Source organism: Pimephales promelas, chromosome 8, assembly GCF_988280905.1.
Source record: "Pimephales promelas chromosome 8, fPimPro1.hap1.1, whole genome shotgun sequence".
NCBI lineage: Eukaryota > Metazoa > Chordata > Actinopteri > Cypriniformes > Leuciscidae > Pimephales > Pimephales promelas.
The window spans coordinates 2,251,221-2,273,477 of record NC_142776.1 but is presented as its reverse complement, the minus strand read 5'-3'; the positions used below and the strand labels follow the sequence as shown (position 1 = coordinate 2,273,477).

At 36.3% G+C, this 22,257-nt stretch overlaps 1 protein-coding gene across 4 annotated transcripts in view; it reads right to left on the bottom strand.

Annotated features, from left to right (window-relative positions):
- pbx1b (pre-B-cell leukemia homeobox 1b) overlaps positions 1–21,931 on the bottom strand; it is a 92,557-nt gene extending 70,626 nt beyond the window's left edge. For all 4 annotated transcript variants that reach the window (XM_039656560.2, XM_039656562.2, XM_039656561.2 and 1 more), the window contains exons 1-2: positions 21,479–21,931; positions 19,292–19,365 (exon numbers count right to left, since the gene is read on the bottom strand). In XM_039656560.2, coding sequence (XP_039512494.1) covers positions 19,292–19,365; positions 21,479–21,666 — 262 coding nt within the window. In that variant the 5' untranslated portion in view covers positions 21,667–21,931. The remainder of the gene's footprint in view (positions 1–19,291; positions 19,366–21,478) is intronic.
- Positions 21,932–22,257: the final 326 nt, after the last annotated feature.

The following is a 22,257-nucleotide window of genomic DNA, read 5'->3' as shown; positions in this document are numbered from 1 at the left end:
TGGAAAGAAGTCTCTTCTGCTCAACAGTTAAAATAGTGAAATATTATTACTATTTAAAATAGCTGCTCTCTATGGAAGCTTGTTTCCGCCACAGAATGACAAATAAAAAAGGTAATTGCGACTTTTTTTCTCACAATTGCGAGTTTACATCTCGCAATTCGGACTTTATTTCTCCAGAACTGCGAGATATAAAGTCAGAATTGCGAGATATAAAGTCAGAATTGTGAGATATAAACTATTCTGAGGGGAAGAAAAGCTTTTTTTCCCCTTAGAATTAGCCTGATTTTACATCTCACAATGAGAAAAGATGTCAGAATTTTGAGATATAAACTCGCAATTATGTGTTATAAAGTCAGAATTGCGAGATGTAAACTCGTGAGAAAAAAAGTCAGAATTGTGAGAAAGTTTTTTTTCTCACAATTGCAACTTTATATTTTGCAATTGCGACTATTTCTCACAATTGCGACTATTTCTCACAATTGCGACTTTATATCTCACAATTGCGACTTTATATCTCACAATTGCAACTATTTCTCACAATTCCGACTTAATATCTCGCAATTGCGACTTTATATCTCGCAATTGTGACTTTATTTCTCAGAATTGCGATTTTGTATCTTGGAATTGCAACTTTATTTCTCACAATTGCGACTACATCTCGCAATTGTGACTTTATTTCTCACGATTGTTACTTTATATCTCACAATTGCGACTATTTCTCACAATTGCGACTTAATATCTCGCAATTGCGACTTTATTTCTCAGAATTGCGACTTTATTTCTCAGAATTGCGACTTTATATCTCACAATTGTGACTTTATATCTCACAATTGCAACTATTTCTCACAATTCCGACTTAATATCTCGCAATTGTGACTTTATTTCTCAGAATTGCGACTTTATTTCTCAGAATTGCGACTTTATATCTCACAATTGTGACTTTATTTCACAAAATTGCGACTTTATTTCTCAGAATTGTGACTTTATATCTCACAATTGCGACTATATATCTCGCAATTAAGACTTTATATCTCGCAATTCCGACTATATCTCAGAATTGTGACTTTATATCTCACAATTGCGACTTTATATCTCACAACTGCAGTCATGGAAGTCATGCGACAGCATTGTGTGACAAACGAATTTATTAACCTTTTTAATGTACCAATCACAAAATTGATTAAATCGCTGCTCTGATTCTCACAGCAAAATGATAATTGCACAAAGCTACTGACCCCTGAACACCTGGAATATACAGTAGTATAGTCATGTGGATTAATTGTATGAAATTTGAATGATATTTCATGATCCTTTGAACATGCATTACAATTGCATGCAAAATCTTCAAAATTTCTCCTGTCGTTATAAAAGTTATAATAGTTTGGCCTTCATTCTTTTCTGTGTGATCATCATCCAACAGCTGGACAGCACAGCTTGAGACATGTATGCACCACTTTTATACAATCATAGGATTTTTGTAGCAAAAACACAGATCTTCTCAAGCATATTGTGCACAAAGACATTTTTCAGTGTGGCAATGCTCCAATCTGATGTTCACAAGTCTCCAAACCGCTACCATGATGGCTTACGAGGAGAAAATCGTTGCTAGCCCAATGCATTGCAAGCACACCCTCTCATTGAGCATGTTTAATGTGCATTTTTGCATTTTTACTACGACAGTAACAAACCCTGAGTACTCAAAAGAGGCAATAAACTGCAAAGTGGCAATAGACAACAGGCATAAAGTCTGGCTAAACAAGACATTTAGTCCAAAAGTGTTGAAATCGCTGACAAAAAAAAAGTGAATTAATGGAGGTCTTTAAAATGCTCTACCTTTGACTCTGAGAAGGCATAAAAAAAGATGGCGTGGGAAAATGGCTCCAAATAAGCAGCATTAAAATAGAGGCAAGCACACAAATAGCTTCAGCACAGCTTGTGCTGACAGACCTGAAAATGAAAAAGAATGTTGCCATGTAAAATTTCCTACACGCTGTTAATATTTTATGAGCGCTCGTTTTGACACCAGGCTGTATATTCCTAATTTGTGCTGCTGGCTGGCGACACAAATGGGTTGTGAATAGAAAAGAAGAGGGGAAAAGAGGTGAGGTGGGTTTACAGCAAGGGAGAGATGGGTAACGAGAGGAAAGAAGATAAGAGTGCTGGAAAATGGACTGCACGGCACGACGGGGGAGGTTTCGTACTCGGTGTGCTACACAAAACATCTGAAATGGCCCATTTAACTGCTCCGTATATCGTGTCGCTCTCGACGGCTTCATTTTCATACTCCATGATGGATTGAGCGCGTGAATCTCAGCGAGATGAGCTCTTCATCAAGGTTACGTTAACCTCCAGCCTTTATCTTGCAGGAGTTGAAGTTAGAGTCGAGTAAACAGGAGAAAGCCATCATCAGATCAATTCAGCCGGAGCAGTGAGAACAGTGTCTGGTTCTCCAAATGCAAACCAGAAGATTCCTGCAGATGTTCTCCATTATTGCCAACTTTTAATGTCTAGAGCTGTTCTCTTCATAGTATCAGCATGACACATCTATGGATCGCCAGAAGGCATCTGATGCAGTTTGCATGCAAAACATTCAATATCATTGACTAAAAATCGGGGGTTAAAGGTGCAATATGTACGATTTTTGCAGTAAAATATCCAAAAACCACTAGGCCAGTGTTATATATTTTGTTTAGTTACAAAAGAGGGTATGCACGTGACGTCACCGTCGGCCTGCAGTTCCTCACAGTGAGTGGCAAAAAGACTGAGCGGTTATATTTGTTATCAGCGTGAATGCCGGGAAAAACAAACACAACACATATAAAGTGGGAAAGAGTTTTGTGATTGACTGTACAACTAGATTTGACAAAAAAATCAGAGGTATACTTTTACAGACTGCGATAGAAAGAGGAGCAAATGGATCGCTGCAATTAACAGAAACAACTGGACTCATTGCAGTTATCATTTTGTGTCAATATGCTAAATTTAGCTGTAAAACCATACCCATATATTTTCTATTGTTATATAAATATATATATATATATATATATATATATATATATATATACTGTATATATGATGCATATATATATTGCTATTATACACACACACACACATATATATATATATATATATATACATATATATATATTAACAAGTCATCAATTTAACATTTATCCTTGAATATATCCTTGGATGTTTTTTAAAAAACACTGACCAAAAAAAAGACTATAAAGTTTTAGGGCTGGACGATATGATGATATATATAGGCTATATATATATATAACACTGAGATAAGTGATCACCCGGATTTAGACCTACCTATATTGTATTTATATAAAGCGTTCACAGGAAAATTTGCTTTATGTTTAGGTCTATACTGCTTTTATTTCCAACTGTACATATTTTAAAGGCATTTTTAACCCAACATTTGGGTTTGTCCATATTTGACTCAAATTTGGGTTCAAACAACCCAGCATTGTTTACAGTGTGAAAAGCCAGAAATGTCAGTCAAAGGCGGGGAAAGAGTTAAAGCGAAAACAGAAAATATAATTGGTGCATTCGGAGGATTTATAAATCACTTAAGGGGGTCGCACACCGGGCGCGCAGCGCAGCGCCGCGTCGCGCAGCGCCATGTCTTCAAAATTCGAACACATTATTCTCTATGTGTGTACACACACCGGCGGCGCCTTTCGGCGTCTGTCCGCGCCGCCCAGCTACGGCTCAGGACCGTGTTCAAAACCCTGCCGCGCCACAGAGCGCCATTTGCATAGTTTTATCAAACATAGCCTTTTTAAATCCATTTTTCAATAGGTACTCTATCATATTAACCATACACTAACTGGGTTATTATTATTATTAAGTAGCCTAGCAGTCTAAACCCATCAGTGCGAAATATTAATGCATGCGATGTAAGGTTTGCCTCACGTGGTTCACGGTCGTGTAGAGCCACCTATTGGATTTACCAGGTCACAACACACTTCAGGTACTTTCTGTAGCGTAGCAGTGGAGCGAAATGGACGAAGAAAAACTCGTCAATGAAGTAGGGAGTAGTATGAAGGAGTAGGGAGTAATCAATGAAGTAGTTGCCTAGACAACGGATAACGTTACAACAAAATAACAGACTTAACAAGGTGATAGACACTTTTACTTGGTTAATAACGTTCAAACATCAGCTATTTTATTCACTTAACATAAAAAATATATATAATACATCCAGTTTAAACTCACCCATTTTGCAGCTCTTGACTCCTACCAGGAGTTGATTCAAAACTGAGCTCGTGCGAATAGAATTTGCGCGTCCGGTGTGCGATACCTGTGAATTGTTCTAGACGTGGCGCGACGCGACGCGGCGCGGCGCTGCGCTGCGCGCCCGGTGTGCGACCCCCTTTAGAAGATTAAAGAGCCCCTTTCATAGCATTTGAAATGTTCCTATTTTTGGAACAGTTTAACGTGCATGCAAGGATAAAAACACTTGATTTGTCTTATAATATGCATTTATTTTTAACTGACTCCCAAATGATTCGTTCGAGGATTCATTTTCCCAAACACCTCCTTTGAGTGACGCGAATCTGCGGCGATTGGTCAAATGACCCAGTCAGTTGTTATTGGTAAACCGTAGGCAGAGACTGTCGGCAACGAATCGCCCATAACCAGGATTATAGCATGTCTAGTGTTGAAAATTGTATATAGTCTTTGAACAAACGTGTCAGAAAAAGTGCACTTTCCACACGGTCCCTAATAACTCGCGTCTCCGTCAAGAGCGGGCTTTCCCGGCGAAACTCACATTGCGGCGGCTTTTGAGGGGCAGTGCTTATTATATAGCGAAGTCATATTTGGCTAAGTCGATTAGGAGGTAATTGCCATTTTTCAATGAATGTCTGGTGAATATCACAAACAAAATTAACTTTACCCCGCTTAGAAGCTGCGCGGAGTGTACACAACACACACAACACAATATATAACGCTATTGTGCATGCTACAGAAAACATAACAGCAAACATTATTAATATTACTTATGAGATCAAGAGTTTGAACTTGGACGTAAATGGGAAGTTTTGTTGATGCCGCAAAATCTGTCTTGCATTTACATTAGGCGAGTGAAATCACAGACGCATCAGTCATGAAGCTGAATCTGGCGCTAAATGAAGCATGCCTGAGCAGCGTGTGTGTTAGTGCTCATCTCAGTCCACATGACTCATGACTGTATTCTGGGACACCAGTCAGAAACAAATAAAAGAGTCACACAACTAAACTGACTCCAGAAGCACATCTTGTACTAAAAACTGTTTTGAAGGAATCTTTCTGAACAGAAAGGAGACTTACACATTTCACAACCGCTGATCAAAGGCTGTAGTTTAGTGTACCACGAAGACTGTCCTTAGTTGACCACTTAAAATGACAAGCACCGGTTTCATCTTCCACATCCCTGACTGCACAGAGCGGTGCATGAGGTCTTCAAAAGTGCCGAGTTAGCTAGAAAATGACAACGCCATTTTACAAAAACTCCTAGGATTTAAAGGAGTAGTTCACTTTAAAAAAAAACAAAAAAAAAAAAAAACGTTAGCTGATAATTTTCTCACCCCCATGTCATCCAAGATGTCCATGTCTTTCTTTCTTCAGTCGAAAAGAAATTAAGGTTTTTGATGAAAACATTCCAGCATTTTTCTCCTCCATATAATGGACTTCAATGGGAACCAAACATCCAAATGAGAGTTTCAGTGCAGCTTCAAAGGGCTTTAAACGATTCCAGACGACGAATAAGGGTCTTATCAAGCGAAACGATCGCTCATTTAATAAATAAGTAAAAACGTTTAAGTTTTATAAGCACAAATGCTCGCCTTGCTCTGTTCTGTGATGCGCGTTCGTGACTCTCCTGTTCGAACTCGTTCATCAAAATGAACACATATTTTGAGTCATTTGGTTAATTCAACGAATGAAATGAAAAAATGACTCGAAAAAAGATTCGTTCAATTTCGAACAGGAGAGTCACGAACAGAGCAAGGCGAGCGTTTGTGCTTATAAAATGTAAACTTTTTAATTTATTTTTGAAATGAGCAGAATTCATCGTCTGGAATCGTTTAAAGCCCTTTGAACAGTTTGCAGTTTGCACTGAAACTCTCATTTGGACCTTGAACCGTTTGGACCCCATTGAATCCATTATATCGAGAAAAATCCTGAAAAAAATTCTTTTCGACTGAAGAAAGAAAGACATGGACATCTTGGATGACATGGGGGTGAGTAAAATATCAGCAAAAGTTTTTTTTAAAAGTGAACTACTCCTTTAACAGAGCATGACTGCTGCTTTGAAAGCACTTCACAGCAGGATCTGAGGAATCATGTCATTAAATGCACGTAAGAAGGGTGAGATGGGATTATGGACCACAGAAGGTCGGCTTCCAGCATTAAGCAACATTAAATGTTGCAGCTATGCATTGCATGGGGTTCTGCTTGAAACCGGTTCTTGCGTGTGCAGAAGGAACTTCATTCTTCCGGAGCCTGTGATGGCACTCGCGTCTGTACCGGGAAACGGGCCAAAACCGCCGCTCTCTGCTTCTCCCAAACATTTGTTTCCTTTCAGGGGGCACAAGCTCCACATGCTTCCTTAAAAAAACATTTCCGTGCCACGAGCACTGCGTCCAGGGGACTATTTTAAGATGCTAAAAGAGACACATGAGACCCAACACTTTCACAATGAACTAGTGCACTAATTGGTGTGAGTGTCTGTAGATTTATTGTCAACAATATGTCATAAACAGAAAAAAAAATCCTACAGAAATATCCCCTATACTGTAATTTGAATCACTGTCTGAAAATGCAAGAAAAATTAGTGAAATGTGCATAAATGAGGCAATTATTGAGACTCGTTTTATGCAAGCTATGCGTCATGTCTATGGGAATGACAGAGGACTGGGGGAAGTGTTATTTTAAAGACACATTTTTTCGCTGGACACAATGCAGAGACTGGCAGACATAACGACAGACTGCGCCTTATTACTGCCATATATTAGCATGTCTAATTATGAGCGATTTGCATAGCCAGACAATCCATACCGGAGGAGAGAGAGAGTGTTTTGCCTCTGATCTCTGTGGGGAAGCACACGGGAACAATCATTTCTGTATCCGTCAGTTTATACACACCACAGTTGCAGTTCAACCTTGCAACAAAGGATGGGTCACAATGCTTTACTAGTCTTTTAACAAACCATTGAGTCATTTAGTGAGGTCAACTAGATTATATACACTACCATACAGACGTTTCGGGTTGGTACACTGTAAAAAAAAATATTGTTGGTTTAAATTTTAAAAAGTAAGTAACCTGGTTGCCTTAAAATTTTAAGTTGATTGAACTGGAAAAAGTGAGTTAATACAATGAAGGAGATTGATTTAATCATCAGAAACTCAAAATAATAAGTTATCTCAACTAAATAAATTATTTAAGTTGATTTGAACTGGAAAAAGTGAGTTAATACAATGAAGGAGATTGATTTAATCATCAGAAACTCAAAATAATACGTTATCTCAACTAAATAAATGATTAAAGTTGATTTGACAAAAGAAAAAATGTTGTGATAACAAATCTTGAAAATATTTTTTTTACAGTGTACACTCTAAAAATGATGTGTTGGATTTACTTAAAAAGTATGATGCAAAAATGGTGCAGATATATTTTAAGTGATCCCAACTTGAAATAATTTTGCTTAAAATTAACAAAAAATCCTTTTATATGTACTTAAATATTTGAGTTCATGCAACAGTCTTAAAAATATATGTAATGTGATGCATATATTTTAAAGTAAAGAGTGTTGCGTGAGCTCAAATATTGGAAAAGTTATGAATACTTAATTTTTGTTGTGTTTAATCTAATTACTTTTACACGTGACGGTTGTTCAGCGAACGAATCGTTTTTTTTAGAGTGTTTATTTATGTTTTTGAAAACTCTCTTCACTGCAAAAAAATATTGTTGGTTTAACTTAAAAAAGTAAGTAAACTGGTTGCCTTAAAATGTTAAGTTGATTGAACTGGAAAAAGTGAGTTAATACAATCATCAGAAACTCAAAATAATAAGTTATCTCAACTAAATAAATTATTTAAGTTGATTTGACAAAAGAAAAAATGTCGTGATAACAAATCTTGAAAATATTTTTTACAGTGTTCTGCTCACCGAGGCTGCATTAATTGGATTAAAAATATTATTGCAATATTGAATAACTGTTTTCTTTGTGAATAATATATGTTAAAATGTCACTCATTCCTTTGATTTTCAGCATCCAGTCTTCAGTGTCACATGATCCTTCAGAAATCACTCTAATATGATGATTTGCTGCTCAAAAAAACATGTTTCTGGAAACCATGACACATTTTTTTTTTGTTCAGGATTCTTTGATGAATAGAAAGTTCAAAAGGGCAGCATTTATTTGAAATATAAATATTTGTAACATTATAAATGTCACTTTTTATTTTCATTTTATTTGAAATCTAACTGACCCCGAGCTTTTGAACAGCAGTGCTGATTGGTTCATACATTTTTTAGTTATATTTAGACAGTTTCCAGCACTGACTTCAAATCATTCATTGCACACCAATCAAACTCCAATAATAACTAATCAAAAAGGGGCCTCGTTGTAAAACTTGTGAAACCTAAGAGACTCCAAAGTCATTTTAATGGCTTAAAAATAAACTTTTAACATTTAAATGTCAAATTGCATGACTTTGACTATGACAAGAAACTTTCAACTTAATAAAGTGCTTTTAATGTCTTTCATGAAAAATGTTACATTGCTGTTTGGGTTCTTCATTCCAGATATAAACATGAATGCAATGAATTTTCTCTAATTCTGCCAGCTGTTTATTTACGTTCCAATGCTGTTGGCGTCGAGAATCGTTTTGGAATTGTATTGTGACTCAACGAATCAAAATGAATCATGTGAATCCAAATGCTGTTGTTTTGAACCTAAAGGGGGAAACTTCAGAGTTATGAAGCAGCACAACTGTTTTCAACATTGATAGTAATCAGAAATAAGCAGCAAATCATCATATTAGAGTGATTTCTGAAGACTGGAGTGATGCTGAAAATTCAGCTTTGAACACAGGAATAAATTACATTTTACTATATATATTCACTTAGAAAATAGCTCCTTTTCATTCTGTTTTTTATGCCGCCTTGGTGAGCAGAAGAAACGTCTTTATAGTTCACTTTGAAATTAATTTTTGATATGTTTTATCTTACCTCAAGGGCATCCAAGATTTATGTGTCTTTGTTTCCACAGTAGTTTCAATTTTGATATTTTTAGGTCAAACCGTTCTTGTCTGTCAGTCGTATAATGCAGGTCTATGGTCACCACCTCAAAGAGCATGTAAATGCGATATAAAACTGTTTTTTTTTTCTCACACAAACCGCTCGTTTCGTGTCTTAGGCCATCAACGAGTACTTACATTTACGAGTCATTAAATCATGTTTAATTTGGACTTCTCTGTGCATGCTCTTTGAGGTGGTGACCATAGACCTCCATTATATGACTGACAGACAAAAACGGTTTGACCTCAAAATATCAAAATTGAAACTATTTTGAAACAAAGACACCTACATCTTCGATGCCCTTGGGGTAAGCTAAAACATATCAAAAATTAATTTCAAAATGAACTATCCCTTTAAGAATATCCTAACCTAACACACCCCAAACTTTTGCACAGTTGCCACAAACACAGTTATACTTAACATAGCCTCCTCTATCCCACTACAGGCAGTGCGCACACACCGATGCGTTATATGCAGCGTTAACTATTGATGCAAATAAAACATGAAATCTATGAGTGCTTGAAAGAGGTGTGGATGCAGCGAGGTGGAGAATGATGTATGAAGGAGCTGGATTAGGGTTCAGATCCTTGCATCCTAAAAGCCCGGGGCAAAAGTGGGATAAATGTTGATTTTGTCCAAGGAACACCCGGCAACTGACAGTGGGACTAAACTGCAGCGAAAGGCGGCCATTAATCTCGGTCTAGTTTAAGTAGTGTATATTAATTTGTGTCATTTCCAGTACGTGCAGAGAGGCCTCAGTCTCTCTCTCTGTGTGTGTGTGTGTGTGACGGAGAGGGGGAAGAAATGAGATTTCCAACCGCGCATTAAAGACACACGACTCCTCCAGGGTTGGTATGGCAACGGCGCTCGCGAGGAGCACTTCACGTTCACTTTAATGCGCATTACAAATTTTCAGATTTGATTAAAGTCGTAACATATCAAGAAAGCTGGCAGTAACGGAGGGCCGAGCGTGTCTCCACCCACCAGCTTTGGGAAGCAGCGACACAAAGCAAACGGGCAGATAAAATCACCACAGCGTCTCTGTCTAATGCACCGCGCGAGCGCCATCTCGTCTAATGCGCTGCGAGCCGGTCATTCATATCTCAGTGAGCACAAGATACCATCTATTGACAAAAGAACCCATTCGGAGGCAGTTTACCAGGCGCATTGGGTTTACTACGCAAATCGGACATTTTCTAATGGGTTTGACTCCAATAAATCATATATTAGGAACTGAAAATATTAGGCATGCAACAAATCATTGATTAAAAAAGACAATAGACTTTTTTGGAAAAAAGTCTCTTCTTGTTTACCAAGGCTGCATTTATTTGATTAAAATACAATAAAACACTATTATATAATATTACGATTCCTGTGATGAAAGCTAAATTTCCAGCCACATGATCCAACAGAAATCACTCTAATATGATGATTTGCTGCTCAAGAAACATTTATGATTATTATCATTATCATATTTTTGTGAAAACCGGGACACATTCTTTGATTGATAGGAAGTTCAAAAGAGCACTATTTATTTGAAATAAATATATTTTTTGTTACATTATAAATGTTTTTAGTGTTGATCAATTTAATGCATCCTTGATGAATAAAAATATTAATTTCTTTAAAAAATATTACTAGATCTTACAAAGACTTATATGCATACGCGTTTGAAATGTTAGTTTCTAAAGAATGAGCAGTCTACGTAATATAATGTTTTAATGATTTTGCTTCAACTAACAACTCTTTAAACATACAGACATTCCAAATATGGAGCCAAAAGTGAATATTGTTTAATATTCTACCTAAAAAAATATTCTCTGAACCAGATCTTAGTCTATATCAAGGACTTATAATCAACTTAAATAATTTATGTGGCTCAGATAACATAATGTTTTGAGTTTCTGATGATTAAATCAATCTCCTTCATTGTATCAACTCACTTTTTCCAGTTCAATCAACTTAAAAATTTAAGGCAACCAGGTTACTTGATTTTTTAAGTAAAACCAACAATATTTTTTTATATTATGCAATTGTGCAATCAATTGCAATGCTAGAAATTTCTTTTCACCATGCTTTTTGTTTCATCATTAGATCAACTTCACACAACTTGAGCTTGAAAATGTTCATATTAAACGAAGAAGTCCTAATAGTACGTCTCTAATTCAGGCACACAGACAGACGCTCGACATCATCTTCAACAAGCAGCTCAATCACAGCAGCCCGAACTCGCCGTCGTGCTTAATTACCAAATAGCATCACAGTTAAATTCAAGCTATTAAGCCTCTTAATATGATTAACACATCTCAATTAGGCCACTGACAATTTGCATAATTCATAAGGTAATGTGATTGTGCTCCAGTGTATACTGAGAGAAAACGATGACAGATCTCTCCGTGGCTGCTGTTGCATGCTCGCCTAATCTCATTTCTGCAAAAGCCTGGCGGAGTCGTTCCAAAAACGCCACGCCGGCCGCGCTGCCAGTCGGTGTGTGTGTGTGTGCGCCTCTATTATGTGCTGGATTAGGCTTTAGCGTTTCCGCTTGAAGGATGATGAGCCGCTCTAACAGATGTGATTCTCATATCCTGCTTGTTCGCGCTCCGCAGAGATGCTGCATCAGCATGTGTAAAAAATCATAAAAAAAACACACAATGAAAGACAAAGCAGCACATATTAGCACTGAGAGACCACACTGTAAAAATGAATATGCTATATCTCATCAATAACACTGTGACGACAGATTACAAGCAATATTATTAATTAAAGTTGAACAAATTAGACCTGAGTAATAATTAAATCACATTAATGTCCCATTTAAAATGAGTAAAATTTACACCAATGAAGATGAAGATGAAAATGAAGAACTCTTTATTTTATATTGCCAACATGATGTTAACAAGCAGAATCACTGAAGGAGAAAAACATCATTTTAAGTCACCATTATGGTGATCAGTGTGTGTTTTAGTTGGGCTCTTGACCCTTAAGTCATTTGTTTGGCTGATTTAATAACAGTAACCCTAACCCAAATGCCTAGATATCAAATCCCTAAGGGTCAGATCTGGAAAAGCAATGCTAAATGCAAGTAATAAAGTGCAACTAACCATTGCAAAATAAGCATGCTGTGTGCTTATGCACGTTGTGCTCTTCATGCACGTTTTTAGGTTGCCATCATAATAACTGGCCAGGGACAACAGATGCAAATTAGCCTGTTGAGCTAACTCTGGCTCATTTACAATTATTTTACTGTCAATTAATGAGCACTGTCCCTGTAAAATAAACAAATAAATGAAAAATGAAAATAAACTTTTCAGAGTCCCATGACTTTTCTTCTCGTTGGCATCCAAGCATGTGCATGCACTCAAACTAAACTGACATGGTAGAAAGTGGAGAAAGTGGGCATTAATTAATTCAAAATGTTTCAGTTTTCAGCACTTGCAAAGAGCATCTAGTCTTCATCTTGGAAATAAATCCATTTGTTTTGCAGTTTGGCAGTCTGATCAATACGAGTCAAAAAAGCGCTGTTTGGATGATCTGATGTTAAATATTAAAACGGAAAGAATGCATCACATTTTAGGATGCAGTGTTGCACATCCCGCGTTGAAAACTGCACCGTTTGGCAGCTCATGTTCTATGCAAAAAGAAAATTGGGCGATAACGCTTCCTTTTACGGTACAGTATTACAGTGTACTTTCCTAGAAAGTACTGGCTAATATAAGACAGGGGTAGGTTTAGGGGTTAGTATTAGTTATTACCTAGTAACTAAAATAAGTACATCGTATTCACATGGGTAACTGGACTGTAAAAGGAAGCGTTAGCAATTGGGTTACACTTTATTTTACAGTGCACGTTACATCTGGTTACTGTAGTATTAATTGCATGCAACTAGAGCCGATATTATCGGCCGATATTAGGCATTTTCCATAATATCGGTATCGGCAGTTATAATGGCTGATAAATGAATATTTAAAAAAATAAAATAAAAACGGACGAAACACGCTTCAATCATCTCTCCTTGGCCTGTTATATTGAAAATGTATGTTTTACAATTTGCAGTATCTATTGCTAAATTATGGCTCATCATAGACTAGCTAACCACAAAGCTACTGTAGCTAATGCCACTATCATCAGTGGAAGACCGCTAACGTTAACATTAATGACCACAATTAACTTTTTCTACCTAAATAAAGTAATGATTACTGTATTTATAACTAGCATATCTCTAGTTACAGTCCCTGCATTGTAAAATGTAAGTTATACTTGCGAGGATTGAACATTTAGACATAGAGAAAAGTATCAAACGTATCTTGTGCAGAAAAGTTAGCTTTATCCAACAATATTTAATAAAAAAATATATATATCAGCCGATATATCGGAACATCGGATTTTAAAACCCAAAAATATTTGTATCGTATCGGCCTTCAAAATCCTTTATCGGTCAGGCTCTACATGCAACTAACACTAAACCAACTTACACTGTAGCACGGACACCATAAACTAAAGTGTAACCAAATATTGTTATAGTATACCACAGCAATAGTGCAAATAGTAATATGCTGCTATTCTGAGTATTAGATAAGCAAAATGAGGTTCTATTTTGTGACATCAAGCATGTCATTGTTAACGGCGCGACACACTCTCAAAGCGTGTTAAATGAGCGCCTGTCTGCTGGTTTGAGACCGAGCTGCCGTAGATGATTTACTCCGTCTGTAATGAGCTATGGAAGTGTGTACTGTGCGTGCACTGGTGTGTTCAGCCTAAGAAGCCGTAAGGAGTCGAGCTTCCCAACGGCTCGCAGTAATCATATCTCTGGCTCGTTTCAACACTGTCAAATATTCCTGCCCTGCCCTCCGCTCACCTCATTCTCACCCATCAAAAAATAACATTACATCACCCCAACCCCCCCGGCGCTAAACCTCACACCGTTTAAACACATGCCACGAGAAAACTAGCCTTTTGTAGAGAGGTTCGACTCTGCGAGATTTGACAGATGTTTAGAAGATTGAGATTTACAGTCGTCAACAGATGGTTGTGATAAAGAAAACATCATTACAGTGGTGAAACCAATAACTAAATTAGCTTTAACTCATTTAAAACATGTATAAAAAAGAAATACATATTGGCGCACATAGAATTAATCAACAAATATTATCTATTGCATTGCTGTCTTTCATTGTGTTTTGAAAAAAAGCAATTTTTCAAGTTATATGAGATTTAACTCATAATCTAAGGCAGCAAAAATAAAATCCACATAAAACTAATGTAAAATATCAATTTGAGACTATAAAAAAAATTAATGCTGGATTGTTTTAACCCAATTCTGGGTCAAATATGGACAAACCCAAACGTTGGGTTAAATATTTCATTTAAAAATGTTGGGTTTGTCCCTATTTTTCCCCAATGTTGAAACATCAGCGGCATTTTTTTTACAGTGTTTTCTTTTTGCAAACACTGGAGATGCTTTTACCATGCTTTTTTGTCATTTCGAATAGTAAATCAAATCAACTCAATTATCATTCATGCATGAATATATTTATCAGATTTTTGAGGCATGCAAATATCACACTTTAAAAAATGCTGGGTTGTTTTAACCCATCTTTGGGTCAAATATGGACAAACTCAGCCATTGGGTTAAACTTAAATGTTTAAATGACATTTCGTAACCCAACATTTGGGTTTGTCCATATTTGACCCAAATTTGGGTTAAAACAACCAAGCATTTTTTAGAGTAATCTAAATAGCCTATTCCAATTTTTTGTCCCTTTTCATAAAAGCAAAGTGGAAAATTGTGTTCACTAAGAAGAGAAAAACCTATTCTGAACAGAATAAACAAATAACGCGTAAACAACAACAACAACAACAAACAAGCCAGTGAGAGCATAAACAGCTTCCATTAGGGCTTCATTTGGAGCTTTCAGAAGTTCACGACTATTCGTATGCGATGTAAAATCCCTGACAGGCGCTCAAACCCTCGCACTCCTCGCGCCGCTATAGTGTGTCTTTGTCAAAGCTGAAGGTTCAAGGTTGTGTCACTGAACAAACTCTGACATTCAGCAATTAGACGCCTCGACAGCGTTCTGAAGTTCCAAGAGATCCAAGAATTCGGCTTCGTCTCCGTGTGTCAGAGACGCTGAGATGAAGCCGAAGATATATTTGCACTGCTCCTTTCAAGTGCTGGCTGGGTTATGTGTCGTTGTGTGGAATAATGAAACCAAAGTTTGCGTGGTGGTGGTGTGGTGTCGTCGGGTCTGTGTGTGCCAATGGATCTAGTTTGAGAGTGTATTTTTGGAAAGTCATTTGGTGCCAGAGTTTTTCCAACATGATTGTGCCTCACAGACGCTCGGACAAGACACTGCCATCGTTTCATCAGACTGCTCCGTTTCTATTTCCAACATGTTTTGAAGCTCATCACAAATTAAACTGCATGCATCATTCTATGCCAGCAAAGCAATAGTTTAATAGTTAAAGTAAGTATTTTTTGTTTAACTATTTAACCTGTATGATCTGGAAACAACATAGCTTGCATGACAGCGATTTTTACCATGGTAAATGTGTACCTAAAACCACCTTAGCCCTCAAACCGTATTCACTTTATAGCCCTTAATTGTGGACAAATGTGTGATCCTAATTTTTATTTATTATAAATGTTATATCACTGTCTTCGATAAAGTTTTGTCTATCCATTTATGGTGTTTTTTTATTATTTTGGGGGTACTTTTGAATTTATTTACTTCAAATGGTACCATATTTTCTTTGTTTTATTTTTAATTTTTTTTTAACTACATTAAAATATCATTCCAATAAGTTCTTAGAGCTAAAACCTAAAGATGAAGTGACTTTGCTGTCACCTGGTGTCTTATTTTGGCTTACTTTAGAGTGCTCTAAATTACAGTTTTTCTAATTCATTTCTATGGGTGCCCATTTTTGACCCAAATAGAAGATTAAGGCGGGGTTTTTTTTCACCCACTTAACTTTGTAGAATTGAGTCAAAAAAAAAATGTTGTGTGTTCAGGAGGCAAACTTAGGAAAAGTAGCCAAGTCTTGTACCGCTCAGATCAAGGGAAGTGTTTTTTAAAAATAAATCAAAACTATTTTGCCCACATTTGTCCAGAATACGGTTTTAGGGTTAAATAAAGTAATGCACAACATTATGAAAAAATGACAGAAAACACCAACATTCAATACATTTTTAAATGTATTCATATTATTAATATCTGATCATCTGCACTGATATAAAATGTGCAGTATGTGTTCATCAATAATACACACCATGCAAAGCCGCACACAAAAACATTTTTGCACTCACACATGAGTCTTTGCAAAGACGCATTCCTCAGACAAGAAAGAAAATATGAGTGGAATGAAAGCAAGTGAAGAGCGCCACGGAAAAGCGTCTCAGACGTGTGGACTAAAATAAAGTCTGCATGCAGAAGAACGCTTTGGGTCGTATTATTTCCCTTATATCACAGTAAAAACACAGGTCAAAAGGTCGTGTGGCGACCAAGGTGTCGATTGGCACACTGGAAGGAACTGTAAAAACACACACTATCTGCTGACAGGACTGAACGTGATCTTGAGCTTTAAAAAAAAACTATTAGAACTACTGTAAACTTTAAACACAAGTCCCCCTCAACTGTGACATTATGTTTACAAATTAAAATTAAAAAGGTTACAAATGCATTGCATTTCTTAAAAAGTTGCATATATTCAACAGTACACTTTTAAATTGAAACAGTGATGCTGTGTTGTTTGAACCCAAATTTGGGTCAAATATGGAAAAACCCAAATGTTGGGTTAAAAATTATTAAATTAACTTCAACTTTCACTTTCAAATGTACATTTTTTAATTGCATTTTTAACCCAACATTTGGGTTAGCCAAATCTGGGTTGAGAGTGTGGAGAAATCAAAACAATCAAACTTTTTTAACTTGATAAATCAAACAAATCATGCATTTTAAGCACCAAAGCATGCAAATTTCACTGAAACATGCTGTTGCCTAAAGTACACAAATTGTTGTTTTAAGATAAATAAATGATCAAATGCAAAATAAAGTAAAGGTGATCCTTTTTAGTCAGGCTTCAACTACATTTATTATAATCACGTTCATAATAGGATATGGTGGAATCAAGACTAAGTTTGAAAAAAAACAACAATCTTTTACTTTTTTTATTAATCGCTAATATTATGCCAAAAAAACTACAAAAAAGACATTTCAATTTTACAAATCATTAGCAAATGTGCTCGAACGCAAAATGTATATATTTAATTGCAGTTTTCAATAAGAACTCTAAGCAAACTACACTGATAAAAATGATTTTGTGTCGAAGTAAATACTACAGAAAGAACAATGTTATTTACTTAACATGAGAAAAGTTAGTTTAGGCAAGAATAAAAAAAAAGTAAATTCTATAGTAAATATCAATATTATAGAATTAAGTAAAATTACTCAACTTTTCTGATACTAGTGTTCCCATCATGCACTGGGCCATGAATAATTAATGAGGTTGATTTCTCACTGTTTTCCAGCTGTATTTACTCTATTTTATCATTGCTTTTGTTGTTAGGATTAGTAACTTGCCATTTTGTGACATTTGGAGTTCATTTTCACAAAAACGATCCATCAAATGTTACCGTCATCGTGTATTTTCTACCAAGTATTGAGGTCTGCGTTCACACATTAAACTTCAGAAATGAACACACAGTGCCACACACTATATATATTGATTACTTAAACATTTCTGAGTTAATAATATGGTCTAATTCAATGTTATATTGTTTGAGTGAAATGTTGAACAAATAAATATTCAATATTTTAGCGGATATTACTTAAGCTTTAAATATCTAAATAGAAATTACTTAATTTAATGTGAAATTTACTCAAGTGCAAAAACTTGCCTTAAAAAAAAATTAAGTAAATTTTACTCATTGGTTTTTACAGTGTATATCAACTTTACGGTTCTCCGTTGTGCTAAACACACACTGATTCAAACATCATTCCTGCGTAGTTTTGCCACTGATGTCAAACATAATAAACAATTCTCAAGAGTTATGATGATTTTGAAAGAATACATTGCGAACACCGTATCTTCTGCTAAAACACTGAATGACCAAAAAACAAACTCAAATCGAAAACATTTTTAGACCTGAGCAATGATCTGAAAACGCAGAACAAGCGAGGCTCAGGTCTAAACACTCACGCGTGTCGAGCTCAGGCTCCACGGTTTGGCCTTTCATATTTTCGCAGGAAAAGGGCAAAGAGGAGCAGTGCAGTCTGGGATACGTCCACATCGTCCGGCTCGAACTCTGCGTGAACTCGGAAAAGAAAAACAAACAGAAGAAGAAACGGCGGGGAGTAAAACTCCACGCATAACTGTGTCAGTCTCTCCTCTCGGACGCCCCCGACGAGAGCCACCCACGGCTCACAGCTGGAGCACAGCAGTCCCACAGATAACGCCACAGAGATCTGCTTTATCCTTCATCTACTCCTTTTTATTACATGCACTAATGACTGTGAAACACGCCGGAACCGTTTGCACATCTCAATATCCCCTTCCAGTTACATCCACATCACGACGACGCCAGCAAACGAAACACGCTTTCCCTCAAAAAAAAAAAAAATGCGTTCATTCATCGCTTCAGCCAAACGCAACTAAATAAACATTTCAGCTAAACAACTTATGGCGGTTTGAAATTTAATCCTGCACTTTCCTAAGCAAAACAACTGGATTTTTGCACACACGCTCAAAGAGAAGACTGGTGCAGTAAAGATGATTTAGCAGCGAGAGGTCAAAGAGGCTGAACGTTTTTCTTCATTTCCTCACTACGAAACCACATTAACCCACACATCCAATGCACAATGCAGAAAAACACTTTTCCCTGAGAGTATTTACACAACTAACATGTGCTGCAACAAACCCTTTTCTTTCACAGCTGATATACCAATGCATTTCATCCAGTCAGTTTAGAGAATATGATGTGCTGGAGGGTAACACACTTGCCTGTTTTTTCCTTGATCTCACACAGGACGTTGAAGAGCGCCGGCTTCATTCGGTGGCAGTTGAGCGCATGTTTTCTGAAACACAACACAAGGCCGCGGTGAAGCTCTGATATATTACACTGTCTTATTTATCTGCCTGTTGTCTGTACGTCGAGTGATCATGCTGGGATTAAAAGCACATATTGACCATTAGCCAGCTCATTAAAGTCTCTGTTTATCACATTTATTATGCATAGCGTTAACAAAATTCCACTAGCATTTTTTCAGTAGTTGTATCTTTTATAACAACTCTGAAGTATACTATAAAGGATACTTGTGCATAACATTAACCAAATTCCATTTGTACACTGTAAAAAATTCAAAAAGTAAGTAACCTGGTTGCCTTAAAATTTTAAGTTGATTGAACTGGAAGAATTAATAGAATGAAGGAGATTGATTTAACCATCAGAAACTCCAAATAATAAGTTATCTCAACTAAACAAATTATTTAAGTTGATTTGACAAAAGAAAAAATGTTGTGATAACAAATCTTGAAAATATTTTTACAGTGTTTCAGTAGTTAATAAATTCATAGTTTTGTATCACTGTAAACAAATATAGTTGGTTTAACTTAAAAAATGAAGTAACCTGGTTGCCTTAAAATTTGAAGTTGATTGAACTGGAAAAAGTGAGTTAATACAATGAAGGAGATTGATTTAATCATCAGAAACTCAAAATAATAAGTTATCTCAACTAAATAAATTATTTAACTTGATTTGACAAAAGAAAAAAATGTTGTGATAACAAATCTTGAAAATATTTTTTTACAGTGATAGAATTATTGAAAGGCATGTTTTTATTGAACGCATCCATATGCAAAAACACTATGATTAATTAATGTATTCATTTAGCAATGGTAATGGTTGTATTCGATTACATTTTTACTAATAAGGTTTAATCAGTTTCCATGAACAATAGCATTTATTAATATAAGTTCATGTTAGTATTTACAAACAGACATTAATAAAATCAAAAGTTGCATCTGTTAACATTAGTTAACAGACCTGAGATTACACTAATGAACAGATGAATTATTATAAAATAACATAACAGATGCAACAAATGTATTGCTCATTGTTAGATAATATTATTGAATGCATTAACTAATGGAACCTTTTTTTAACTGTTAATAAAGAACAATTGTAGTTCTAAAATACACAAAAATAATAAATGCTAAACACTATTTGATGAATTAAGAACCGCCGTTTGGAACAATATTCATCCTAAAGGGACACGGTGAGACTCGGTGCTGTCTGTCAGATTTTATCTTGGCATCTCCTTCATTTCTATTGACAAAAAATGAGCTCTGCGTGTCAGAAAGATGATGTCTGTCACTACAGAGCACATGTGTTTGGACACACTGACAACAGCAATCGTCTTATCAGTCCGTTTCTGGATGCCTGCTTGTCAGTAAACATTTGCTAATTACCAATTTTTATAAAGATGTCAAACATATTACCTAGCCTATATTCCCTTACTATAGTAAACAAAATCTCACAGTTATTTTTAATACAATAGAATTGCTTTTGTTTTTCCACTTGTTTTAAGAAGCTTACATGCATCAAAACCAAAAAATAGACCATTTCATAATCATTAATTAAGAGTTTACAGTTGCAACAGTAACTAGCATTGTATGGTTCTTATCAGACTTTGACAGTATATAGGTATGTTTACAATTAAATTAGGTTAATTAAATATTTTTTGGAAGTTTATCTTTAAAAGTGATGGTGAAGTAATGTATGTACTGTATATTATTAAACAAAATGTATATGTAACATGTATATAATGTTTTATATAACTAATATATGCGTGTGTGTGTGTGTGTGTGTGTGTATATATATATGTGTGTGTGTAAATGTTTTATTGCACATATTATTTTTCATTTATATATTTAAATTAATAATGTATTATTTATAAAAATATATAAATGTAGTGCATTTTTTTCTGTCACGGGTATACTTTGGGAATTATTTAATCAATTAAGTGAATATTTCTGAAGTGTATTTTATTTTATTCTCTAATCAAGATTCACAGGCGTCTTAAAGTTGAAAGTGAATATGAATATTCCAGATCTATGTGTGTGTGTGTGTGTGTGTGTGTGTGTGTGTGTGTGTGTGTGTGTGTGTGTGTGTAATGAGTGACAGCTCACCTGGCCTGCGCCTCGTCCAGACTCTGGTCAGTGATGGTCATGATCTGTTGTAAAATGTCTCCAATGTCCTGCTTTCTCCCGTCTCCGTCGTTCGCTCCGGTGTTGTCCTGGATGTGCTGAGACAGGCCGGGGTGTCCACTCATCCCCACGGCCGTATGAGCGTGCATCAGGCGCGGCTGCTCGTCCATGTCGGCCCGCTCCGGTCCTCCGGTTCTCCGGTCGGAGACTCCTCTAATACTCTCTTTCACTCCTCCTGAGCTTAGTCACTCACAGCCCGAGCCACTACCAGCCTTTTAACCACTAAACTCACCAGAGAGTGTGTGTGTGAGTGCGTGTGTGTGTGTTATTAACCAGGTCCCGCGTGAAGAACGAAGCGCTTCATACACTCGCGCGTTATTTCACTGTTTCATCCCGCTGCTTTTGTTACATTGTAGCACTCTCGGCGCTCAGAGACTCTGCGATGCTTTAGGCCCCGCCCATACATCTTGATTGGACGCAGGGAGCATGTAGCCCCGCCCCCGTATGTCTTTCAGTGCACGTCAATCATTGGGCAGAGGAGATGAGACGCGGGAACGCGCTTCGTGCCCTCCTGAGAGGCAGATATTCATGTTTATCCGCTGCACATGTGTTTTTTTGTTTTAATATCTCTGATAGCACACGCGTCTGGCCTTTTCTGTGATAACAAATGTTTGGGGGTGTGACCAGTATGCAGATATAAATAATGCTGGCTATTAAAATAATTAAATTCATCTTTAGTAAATATATTTTAATTATTCAAA